The following is a 12,653-nucleotide window of genomic DNA, read 5'->3' as shown; positions in this document are numbered from 1 at the left end:
ACTAAATGACAACAGTGGTCATACAAATGCATGTGGGATAGGGAATGATTATTATACAACAATAACATCAGCAGTGAGCTAAACATAGAGTAAATTCAGCAGCAATTTATGCAGTCATAAGCACTAAAAGCAGCAAAGGAGCCATTCTAACTACAAGTATGATACTGTCTGCAATGTAGAATCTCCACCAACAGTCAGTCAAAGCCCTTTACTATAAGAATGTAATGTATTGGCATGTGGACAGAATGCTGTCAGAGAAGAGGCCAGATAGGTTTCCTTTGAAGATTTAAAAATGACAATTCATACATTTACAGTGACCAAAATTGTTATTTGCTCAAAATGGGAATATTTCATGCCACTGTCTATTGGTTGCTGGTTAAAGGCTGGGAAGTGGCATATGGTGAAACTAACTTTGTTAAAAATAGAGAAGGCAAACAAAGAAAAATTAAAAATAAAATTTATTGGAAATTTATTGGAATAATAAAATGCAATATCAGATTAATCATGCTCTTTACTTGGAGATGTGCAGATATTGCTGCTACAGTACAGCATATATTTTTGTTTGTAGGATTTCTTTTCTACCCTTCCCTATAAGGTCACAGGGCAGGTTATGACAAAGCAATGGATACAATTTTGAAATCAACACTTAATGGCACATCAAATATGTCATTTTAGACAGAGAATAGAACAACTTCTGCTTAAGCAGTCCAAGAACTCTAGCTGGATTGTTTCCCACAATTGTAGTGACAGCAACCCATGCTCAGGAGCACCAAGTGGCCACTCAGTGAATGATACAGCTTGAGGAACTATAATTCAAATAGTGTCCCAAGTGTTTGTTCCTTGGTACTGTATAAGGCGGGACACGGGTGGTGCTGTGGGTAAAAGCCTCAGCGCCTAGGGCTTGCCGATCGAAAGGTCGGCGGTTCGAATCCCCGCAGCGGGGTGCGCTCCCGTTGCTCGGTCCCAGCGCCTGCCAACCTAGCAGTTCGAAAGCACCCTTGGGTGCAAGTAGATAAATAGGGACCACTTACTGGCAGGAAGGTAAACGACGTTTCCGTGTGCTGCGCTGGCTCGCCAGATGCAGCTTTGTCACGCTGGCCACGTGACCCGGAAGTGTCTCCGGACAGCGCTGGCCCTCGGCCTCTTAAGTGAGATGGGCGCACAACCCTAGAGTCTGTCAAGACTGGCCCGTACGGGCAGGGGTACCTTTACCTTACTGTATAAGGCAAGTAGCGGGGGAGAGGGATCATGTGCCTCTTCCATGCCATTTCTTGGTATTCCCACTAGGATTTTCTATTGCTCAGACCAGTTGAGCATAAAGGTGCTTAGATGTGTCTAACTCTCTTCTCTCACTCCTTAATTTCTCCATATTCCTTTAATCAAGGTTCTTTGATGTTCAGTCCATCTTCTCTCAGCTCTAATTAACAACCAAGAATATTATTATGAGCCAGCCTTGCAAGTACAAGGCATAATATAAGATATTCTCTGACTTTCCATAAGATTTGAAACTTGTTTTAAAAGCGTTGAACTGTACATGATACTTTTTAAAATTATCCTCATTCTAAATATTTCTCTGGATAATCTGCTTGTGTTGTTGATTCCATTATATTTGAAGTTCTAGCCAGTGTGCCTATCAAAAGCGATAACAAATGGATTAAAGCTGGGTCTGCTGACTACAGCTGTATTTGTGTTCTGGGGTCTCTTTTATGTTATCATTCCAAACATTTAAGAGGAACTATCTTTTATGTCAGGCATGTTGTCACTTGTCATCTTTTTACAGCGGAGTTGCACTTTCTATATAGATTTCTAGGGGTGGAGAGAAGAGGTGCTTAGTAAACATCCATTTAATGAGCATGTTACTGTTGCCAAATTAAACTCTGTCTTGGTATTTTGGTTTTAGATATGCTGGCTTGGATTTTAGCTTACATCTACCATATTCAACAAATAGAAGTTAATAAGAACTTTTTATATCCTATCCAACTGTAATCATGCTGCATAGGGTGGTTTTTAACCATTTAATATTACTAAAGTAATAAAGAACCATACCACAAAATAATAATGGTATCAAACCTAAATGTTTGAGTACTGATCTATTTTCTCAGCCCATGGGATGCCCTGGTGTTGCACCCTGTAATAATGTAGCATCTTTTGAGTGGAAAGTTCATAACAAGAAGTCACCATTTTCCTACTGCAGTTAAGTACAGTACACAAATCTCTAGGATATCAGATGTGCTGCCATCTACAAGATTTTTATATTATAATCTCATTTTGATGCTTTTAAAATATTGCTTGGGTTTCCATTCACTGCCAAATACACACACCCATATAGAACTACACAGTCTTCTATTCATGTAGCACATAATTGTGATAGAATCAGTTGGTGTGAGATCAGTTGCTATTGCTGTAAGAGTAGCCTTAGTAAAATTTGGGTTGGCATGCTTTCTGATTCTTGCCTGCATACTGTACAATATAGAGTTAGAGTTATTACAGTTAGCATTTTTACAGCTGCTGTCCTTGGTACCTCAATCTGAGGAGCTGGCATTGTTAGGCACTGAGTGACGTAAGGCATGCTTTTTGAAAAATTCAGACCATTATAAATCTATTGTAGTATTGCGGCCCCTGGTCTGCTGGGATGCCAACTGGCAATGGAAGCATCCTGATCAAATAACAGGGGGCATCTTGCTAAAGAGAAGCAATGGAAACAAAAGTTTTAAACTAATTGGTTGCAAAGGTAGTATTTGATTTCCAGTTTCATTAGGAATAGCCACTAGGATATTTGAAGATACATGACTGAGTATTGTTCATAACATTCAGTAGCCTATGTTGATGAATTTTGACTTATGGCTTATATACAAGAAAACAGACTCAAACAGTGGTGATGACTGCCTTCTGGAATGCCCCCCCCCCCCCCAATATCTGAGAGCTGCTGACTGTTGAGTGCTTCCCGTGTTTTTCATCTAGGCTTTTCCTGTACTGTACCTTTCTGCTGTGTTATCTGTGATATTGATTTCTGTTGTAAATTGTTTTGGTATTTATTTTACCTTTACTAGTTTGAGGTCATTTAATGTAAGCTGTTAAGATATATTATTAAATAAATAAATGAACTTCAAATGTTCTACAACCAAGGTTTTAGTCTGGTACATAAATCCAGTCATGAACAGTGTCAGTTTGTAGGCATGGATTTAACAAACTTAAAAACCAGTTGTTCATTAGCTTGCTGTAACAGTAAAATCCTCTTTGCACTGTGCTTCACCCTGAACAATTCAAAACCAGATGCGTACTGGAATCTTATGGACAACCAGTAAGCATGCTAGTAAGGCAAAATACTGAATTCTGGAAAAATGAACATTTTACTCTTTAAATTTCAATAAAAAACTGACAAAATGATAAAACTCTGTGGGCGGCAGTAATTTTATTCCTATGCAATATTGAACTGAAGGGTGAATTACATAGAACTGTAGACTCAGATTAAATGATTCTCCCAAGGCCTACTGTTTTAAGCACTGATTTTATTTTGGGCAGATGTACTTATGAGTGCAATTTAAGTTATTAGAATAAAAATGTATGTGCTGCCTTTCTACCAAAGAATGAAAGTTTAAAATTAGTATTATCTGAATTCTTATTTTATTATTTTTAATTTCCCCCCCCCTCTAATTTCATACTGGAAGCCACATATTAAAAGCAAGTCTAGGATGTGCAAATTGTTGAGCCATTTCTCAGTTCTTTTATATCTCTTTATTTCGGCAGGCATTTGGGAATGCAAAGACAGCACACAATAACAACTCAAGTCGCTTTGGCAAGTTTATCCAAGTGAATTATCAGGAGACTGGCACTGTCCGTGGGTAAGTAGCAATGAGCAGTGACTTAAGGAACTTTAAGCATGAATGGGTTGCAGCTGTTGGTATTTGTAGATGCCTGATGGGAATGTTAAACATCCCATGTAAATCTATTCCCAGTTACTTGTCTGTGCCGTATAGGACAAATAATTGACTTGACACAGGTATATTCTTTTAAGGAAGCTTTAATTTCCCACATTCTTTTAACTATAAAATTGCTGAACAAAAGTCCGTTGTCCACTTAGGAATCGGCACAAATCTTTGTCTGAACTTCAGAGGGATTTGGCTCAGGCTTGGAGTGCACATATCGTCCACAACTGGTGTAAATATTTTGCTAAGTCAGCTTGAATTTTATGAAAGCAAAAGGAGCACCAATTTAAGAGATTTGCACTTAAACCAGAGACCAAATTGCTCTGGGTTGTTTCCATTCTTGCTTTTAATAAACAATTTGAATCCAGTCTATTAATGTGAGAATTGAAAGTCTGTTCTAAGCTACAGCTGTTGTACTCTATATTATAATGTCTCTTGTCCTGTGTTTGCCTGACTTGTAGCCCAATCAATCTGTAAAGTCTGAGAATTGTTGAAGCTAGAGAAGGCTTCCGTAGCAGCCCGACGCATCCTATTATTTTGGGACTGTAGATTTTCAGTTTCTGAATGGCTTTGTCCAATCTGATGTATGTGCTGCAGTTGAGCTATTTGGAATCTTTTAGTTCCGTTTAATTAAGCTCTGCTTTCTTGACTAAGGCTATAAAAGGAAGGGCAGAGTTTCCTCTTGTCTCAGTTCTTCCTTGTTTAAAGTGTGGTGTCGCTTTTCCTTGTCAGTGATTGCCCAGTAAAGAGTCATGCTATCAGTTTTTATAATGTATGTTAGTCTGTGATATTTTTCTTATTTGACTGAGTAGGAAGGAATTTTAAAAGGCGCAAGATGTAAATATCCTATTTTGATGGATACACACTGTGTTGGAGAGAGTCAACTGTTCTGCTATCACATCAAGCACTATGAAATGTGTATAGTTAGGACTCCCAACTTGTATTTGTTGAGATGTGAAGATGACTCCATAGATGCTTATCTTCAGTACCATGAGAAGTTGTAGTGCCATAATTTTGACTCTTAAGGAAGTTATGAGTACCAGACCTTTTTCTTTGGTTCATAATATATTTATTGAGTTTTGCTCAATAAATAATATATTTATTGAGTTGACAAAGAAAAGCTTTTCACTGGGCTTGGGGTTTATTTAGGGTTTTTTTGAAGGGTGCTTGTATTCAAGAAACTTGTGCTTCTACCAATCCTTCTGCAAAGCACATATTTGACTCCCTCGTGTCTGTTAGTCATACTAAGCAATCATGAGTATTACTTTACATATTTCCTGTTGGGTAATAAAACTACTGTTCATGAGCAACTGTTGTCAAGCAAAGAAAAGAGAAATGAATCCAAATTTTGTCATCATCCATTAAGTAACAACACACATGAGAGTGATCAACATGGTAATTCTAGTGAGTGCCAACAATCAAGTTAAGTCAGGATCTAGCTTAGTTTTGAGAGTTCCCTTACTTTTCTCATCTTGTTTTTCACTATGGATGTTTCAAAAGAATATGCTTATCGCAATTTAGGCCTTGTTTTCCAACATCTTCTGAATATATCAAAATGCCAGCTTCATAAAAATTGGATTACCTTATACAATTAAGATATTCTCTCCAGTGTTAATGCAGTAACATTGATCTATAGACACAGAAATATTACTGCAGAGGCTGCAAAGGTGTTTTTTTGTGTGTGTGCAGGTTTAACCTAATACACCATCTCTCTGGTGAGAAGGTTGATTTTCGTTTTAATGGTCTGAGCAGAACAGAGATGGAACAGTGGAAATTAGCAGTATAATATGAGCTTGTAGAAGACTCTTTCTGGAAATATTCTTTCCAGTTATGTGATTGTGATAAGGGAGGTGAGATAGTGTTCTGCAACAATCTAGGTTGGAGACTAGTTTCTTTACTTTGTTATTTCTGAAAGATATATTTAAAAAGACCAAGTATTTTATCACTTGGTCCCACAAATGATCTTCAGAGCACCCATTCCTGCAACCGTTTGCCCTCATTTCTTCAACATAACACAAAAAAGTGCTTTGCTTCTTGCAAATTGCTTCTGCTATCATGGTAGAAAGGAGTGCTATATTCCAGTGATCACTGCAGGCCAGTACTGTTAGGTATTATCTGTTGCTACATACGTAGTTGACATTATAGTAGCATTCCTTTTCTAAAAATTGATTGTTATGTATCCATGATGGTACCATCTATGCAGAAGAGGGTGGTATTATCAGCTTTGAAGAAAATCCTAAGGTTTACAGAAGTACAAAAAATGGAGATAAAAAAACTAAAGGGAAGGGCAAAAACCGCCCAGTTGAGGACTGAGCATGCTGAGTGTTTTGTGTGGGAGGTGGTATTATAGGTGGGAGGGGTAATAGGTCACATTGGAAAATATCATAACTGACTGGGATTTGAACAGGAGCATTTCATACTGCGTTTTTGGAATGCATTCTCCAGTCTATGGGTCTGTTCAGCAGAGTTCAGGGAGTTCAGAGTTCCGTATTATACATACAAAACCTTTCCATTGTACTTGATGTTTCCCCCGCATGGTGTGGGGAGCAGGAAAGGGAGCAGGAGGAAAGGCCCCCCCCACGGTAGAATCCTGGGAGTCAAGTAACCGAAGACACCTATGCTAAAATTGCCAAAACTGTAATAGAAGCCATGCTCAAAATCATGCTCAAGTTTATACTATATTTCATTTTCCACATCCTCAGCAGCTCATCTCCCTGCCCTTTGCACAAAGATTCAATTTAGGATTTGAATACCGTTATTTCAAAGAAAAGTGAAAAGATTTTGGGCTACCATAGTTCAGGAAAAAAACGTTAAGTAAGGGAAGGACATACGAAATGTAGACAAATTTGAACGGTTTGGGAAAAATGGAGACAGTTTCCTGCCACATACATTCAACACAACATGCAAATAAATTTATGAATTCTGTTACTGCAGGATATTCTTGCCCTTTGTTTTATTACCTTACTCTAGTGCTTGTGAGTTCTTTTTCTGAAGAAGGAATGCAGAGCTGCAGCTTAAGTGTTCCAGAAAGTTCATAGACATTCAGCTAGGAAGGTTTGGTTAGAATGAAAAAAGAAAAATTTAGAATCCATTTTTCTAGAGGTTTTAGTGTGTGGTGATATCTAAATGTACCTATGACATTTTTCTTCTGTGTTCAGGCTTTTCTAGCAAATAGTAACATTCAGATGATTATATCCTCATCAGTCTATGCAATGACCAGACCCGTTACTTTTTAAAAAGAGAAAGGTATAAAAATCAAACTATCCTCAGGCTTAACTAATCTTGTTTCCTCTAGAGCTTATGTTGAAAAATATCTACTGGAAAAGTCAAGGCTTGTCTATCAGGAACATAATGAGAGGTGAGTACTGAATCTAAAGTACTGCTGGGAAGGGGACGGGGATAAATAAAGGTAAACCAAAATAATGATTAAAATAAAGTACAATTATAATGATTTCTAAGTTTTATATGCATGTATTTTGTGTTTTGATATATATGATGTTAGATTAATCTGTCATGATTAATACTGACAGCAGTTCATGCCCTGGGTTTGAGAATTTGCTCATGCAACACTATTCCGAGAGCAGCTATGAACTCTTACATTTGTACAATCCCATTTGGATTGCTATGCCATGCAAGTAAAGGTAAAGGTACCCCTGCCCGTACGGGCCAGTCTTGCCAGACTCTAGGGTTGTGTGCTCATCTCACACTATAGGCCGGGAGCCAGCGCTGTCCGCAGACATTTCCTGGTCACGTGGCCAGCGTGACAAGCTGCATCTGGCGAGCCAGCGCAGCACACGGAACGCTGTTTACCTTCCCGCTGGTAAGCGGTCCCTATTTATCGACTTGCACCCGGAGGTGCTTTCGAACTGCTAGGTTGGCAGGCGCTGGGACCGAATGACGGGAGCGCACCCCGCCGCGGGGATTTGAACCGCCGACCATGCGATCGGCAAGTCCTAGGTGCTGAGGTTTTACCCACAGCGCCACCCGCATCCCATGCCATTGAAACCAAGCAGTAAATTACCAATGGTTAGTTTTTCATCAGCTTAGCTTCCAGTTGTAGGCTTCCGGAGAGGAGATAGTGGTCTCTTTGGTTCTCAGTGCATTTTGCTGCTATGCTGAACTAAGACATGGTTGAACCTAGGCTTGTGATTTAGCACTCTCTAGACAAAGAAATATTTGCCCTATGTTTTATAACTCATGGTTTATTTGGGGAGAGCTAGATGAAATGTGAAGCCAAGCCATGTTCTTGCTAAGCCATCATTTGATTTAGCATTACATGCAAACCGGATGTCTGTGTATTTGATTTGTCAAAAAAATAAAAATAAAATACTAGTATTATTCATACTTCCAATGATTCTTGCTACCATTTTTGTATTGAAGGTGATGGGACTTTTAACACCATTTTTATTTGTTGCCAGGAACTACCATGTATTTTATTACCTTCTGGCAGGAGCAAGTGAAGAAGAGAAATCCGCATTTCATCTTAAACAGCCTGATGAATATCATTATCTTAATCAGGTGGGAATATACCAAGCAGTTTTTAACTGAATGTATATATTTGTCCCTAGAGCAATGAACCACTGTTCTGGTGCTGATGTTTTAATACTAATTTTATTGTTACCTGTGCATGGATGTCCTAGCACAATAAATTTGTAGGTTTGGGGAATTCAACTAAGTAAGAAACAATGTTTTCAAAGCACTTTTTTCTTGCCTTAAGTGGCCTATAGAAAATATAATGTGTTTTTTGGATTGCAGTTTTCCTAAGGAACATGAATGATTTTCTAATTAATAAACAACTAATAACATTCATCTGGAAAACCATATTATGATATTTCTACTGAAGAAGAGACAAATCCATTTACCAATGTTGCATGATTTTTGCCATCCTTCCTGATAGCATGATCTGTTTGTACTTTAACAAATAAGGCTAACCCAAGTCCATTAATTCCAACTATGGTTAAAGAATTGAAATTATTGGGGGGGGGGTACTACATCTTATACTAATACGCCATAGCACTTATATAACTTGTTTCCTTCAGGATGCAAGGGTAGCTGATGCAATAGAACAGAGATGGCAGAAGGGAAGAATAGTTATGGTGATGGCAGGACACTCTCTGCCAGAATTTCCCAATACAGTGTTTAAGGCTGAATCCTAAATAAAAGGCTGAATATATATAGTGTTCATATAATTGCAAAGCAACATGGATCTTCAAGCTTGAGATCATGTGGGATCATTGCAAAAGGTTTCTCTTCAAGGGTGTAGGGGGAAAAATATTATTCTGACTGAGGAGTGAGGACGTATCCCTCTTTATATAGCAGAAGCTGGATTATTACTTCATTTTTTATGTATAGATAGTTATAAAACATCAAGCAAGATTTCACACAAGCTTGCTGTAGATTTCTTTTAGGATTTGGTTAATCATTAAAATAATATATCTGTTACTGTGGTTAACAAAATAATTTTTATTTATGTGGCAAAATGTTCCAGGTTCTGCCTTCATAAGCAGTTCTGATAAAAATGCAAATATAGTGTGGCAGTTCTAGCGAATGTTCAGAAGGGCTTTCTTTGCTGAAGCTAAGTAATGTAGGTACTATCCTCCAGGTTGAGGAAATGTCTCGTTAATATGCCCAGTGTGTAACATCCTATAATGAAAACAAGGAGGGAGAACTTCTGGATGTACACACTGAGCACGGTAACATTGCCTGGCCTCAGTCTGGAGGATAGTACTAACAACACTTGAGCAAATGAAGCCCTTTTGAACATTCCATCCTCAAAAAGCTAGAACTGCCACCTTGGAAATAGCATATTTTCATCAAAGCAGCTGATAAAAATGGAAGCCAAAATATTTTGCTACACAAGTAAAATCTGTTTTGCTAATCACAGTAGTGTGTGTGTATGGTGTAGTGTAGTGGGGGTTACTATGGTATGTTTGCAAAAACCCTTAAATGTTGTGGATGCTTCTTGATAAAAGAAATTGAGTCTGAGCAATCATGATAGATTTGTGTGGAAGAAAAATCTTCCAGCTCACATGCTTGTTGTAGGAAGTACCGTATTTTTTGCTCTATAAGACTCACTTTTTCCCTCCTAAAAAAGTAAGGGGAAATGTGTGTGCGTCTTATGAAGCGAATGCAGGCTGCGCAGCTATCCCAGAAGCCAGAACAGCAAGAGGGATTGCTGCTTTCGCTGCACAGCGATCGGTCTTGCTGTTCTGGCTTCTGAGATTCAGAATATTTTTTTCTTGTTTTCCTCCTCCAAAAACTAGGTGCGTCTTGTGGTCTGGTGTGTCTTATAGAGCGAAAAATACGGTAAATGCAATGTATACGACGTAGCACTCTTAGTGTTGTAAAAATTCTAAAGCATCTTAAATTGTACTCCTTTCTCCTTCTAAATTGTCACTTTGTGACAATATTCCGAGTTGCTATATGACTCATCTGTTAGCTCCAAACTTACTGAGCATAGCTGCAGTGTTTGGCAGCCAATAGAAGTGGATTTCTAAGTTTAATTGTAAGGTTAGATAGGCTTCTTTTGTAACATGAAAACGTAGCATGATGTATGTGCATTCTCATATCAGATTTCATAAGGTAAGGAGAAATGGAGAAGGCGGATCCAAGCCATCATTTTCTAAAATGGGAATGCTTGTAGCTTAATGATTTTAAAGAAATGCTTAACTTCCTGTCTGTAAAAGTGGGAAGAGATAGTGGCATGGGATTTGGAATGCTATTTACCCAATCTGCCTTACTTTCAGATGACAAAGAAACCCCCCAAACAGAGCTGGGATGACTGTTACTATGAGTCTGAGCCGGTCAGTACAAGTACATCCATCCATTCTGGGTTACTGGTGACAGACATTTCACTCACTCTGGCTTTGCACCAAATTGTAGGGCAAATACAAAACCATTTCCATTTGATTACTGGCAACACAATTTCTGTGTCCTCATTGGTTTGGTAGATTATTTGTGGTGGTATACCCTTTTTTATGTGTATAATTTTTGTATAGGGTTATTTTGATAGGTTTTGTTAAGTAGTTGGATGATGTTATTATGTATATGAGACACTGCAAAAAAGCATAATATATAGATGATAAAATTATATTCTACGAGCAAGAGAGAGAGAAGAGAATATGCAATGAAGCTTTTGCCTGGATTTAACTATTTAGGATAATTTTTGATATAGCATATTCTGGGTTTTTTAAAGCATAAATATAGTGATTATTGATTCATTAAACTAGTGTAATCTTTTCCGTTTTCATGGCCTACACCAGATTATTCCGTGGGCAATTACAGATTTTTTTTTTAAAAAATCAAGCAGTCTAGTTAAAGGTTCAGTAAAAGTGTCATCTGAAAGGAAGAGGTTTACTGCCATGTTTGTTTACAATGGCCAAAAAAGTGAAAGGGTCTTCCCACTCTTGTGTGAAGTCAAATTATTGTATTTAAATTGTGGGTTTTGTCTGTCTTGATATCACTCCATGTTAATCTTACCTCAGAGAGCATGGCTGTTCTAATTGCATGTTAACAATTCTAACTTGGATTTACTATTTTCCCCTTAATATCATTCAGGCAAATTTATTCTTGAGTGTTATGTTTGATTGTAAGAAGGATCACAAATGAAATTTAGGCATACTTAATTTCTATTAGTTTTATTGCTTTATTCTTCCCCCTCAGAAAAAAAGCTGTAAGTACAAAATGGTTAAATAATGTAGCAAAAATCTTGAATATTTATTTCATGTGAATGTTTATTTCCTGTCTCTTTTATTTATTTTGATGATTTATGTACTGCTTAATTTACAGACATCTCTAAGCAGCGTAGAGGACCAATGATTTAGATTTGTCTGGTTGACAGATTTATTGCAGAAATATTTGAATATTTTCCCATAGCTTGCTTGAAGCGATTATGAACACATTGGTAATAGCTTACTTAAGCAGAGTGATGTGAGATAATTGCCCATCTTGAGCAGTTGAACTTTACTTTTTGGTATGGCAGACTACACTGAAATTTTCAGACACTGATAAATTAAAGTGGCTACACTTGAGAGGTTAATACTGTGTTAGTAAATGCTGCTATTACTGCTAATCCACACTCCAATATTTTGATGCTATTCTGCTAATATTTAATTTGCTGTTTCCACATGCCTACAAGCTGTCCCTATATAGATTTCCACTTGCCCCCTTTTCCTATCTGTACCCTACTGTCCCAGCCATTCCTGGTTAGGACTCCCACTTCCTAATACACTTCTATATCCTTTCACATATTCAAAGAGCTTCCTTCTGGCACCCAGTGAACTGGGTCCTATTTTTCACCTAAGCAATCAACTCTGACATGCATTCTTGTCACATAGAGAGGGATCTCAATCACTTTTGAGCTGCTTGCTGCTCTCTTGTAGACTCAGCGGGGGTCTGCAGAATTGTTGAGACCATAAAAACAATAACTTATGCCATATTTGGAAAAATAATATTGAGGGATTACATTCTATATTTGGGAATAATAATTGTTCACAGAGGGAGTGAAAATAAACTCTTGTTCTGGAAGCAGAACAAAATGTTTGGGTATTTGTGAACAGATGGAAGATTTTTCCTGCAGATTTGTCAAGTAATTTTATAGAACTCAAAAATCAATTTATTCATCTTTGCACAAATATAATCCATGAGTGCAGACAGCAGACAACTTTGGCTTTCTATTTTAAAATGTAGATCATGCTCTCTGTAGAGTGGAACTTGATTATTTTGCAG

At 37.7% G+C, this 12,653-nt stretch overlaps 1 protein-coding gene across 17 annotated transcripts in view; it reads left to right on the top strand.

Annotated features, from left to right (window-relative positions):
- The window catches only part of MYO9A (myosin IXA), a 140,834-nt gene that overhangs the window by 42,128 nt on the left and 86,053 nt on the right, over nucleotides 1-12,653 (top strand). For 11 of the 17 annotated variants that reach the window (XM_083411740.1, XM_083411751.1, XM_083411750.1 and 8 more), the window contains 4 exons: nucleotides 3,748-3,842; nucleotides 7,222-7,284; nucleotides 8,345-8,444; nucleotides 10,673-10,729. In XM_083411740.1, the coding sequence (XP_083267866.1) occupies nucleotides 3,748-3,842; nucleotides 7,222-7,284; nucleotides 8,345-8,444; nucleotides 10,673-10,729 (315 nt within the window). The remainder of the gene's footprint in view (nucleotides 1-3,747; nucleotides 3,843-7,221; nucleotides 7,285-8,344; nucleotides 8,445-10,672; nucleotides 10,730-12,653) is intronic. The other 6 variants (XM_083411741.1, XM_083411739.1, XM_083411749.1 and 3 more) reach the window with 1 other exon arrangement.

Source organism: Podarcis tiliguerta (assembly GCF_965153285.1).
Source record: "Podarcis tiliguerta genome assembly, chromosome: 14".
NCBI lineage: Eukaryota > Metazoa > Chordata > Lepidosauria > Squamata > Lacertidae > Podarcis > Podarcis tiliguerta.
This window is presented reverse-complemented; position numbering and strand designations above follow the sequence as displayed.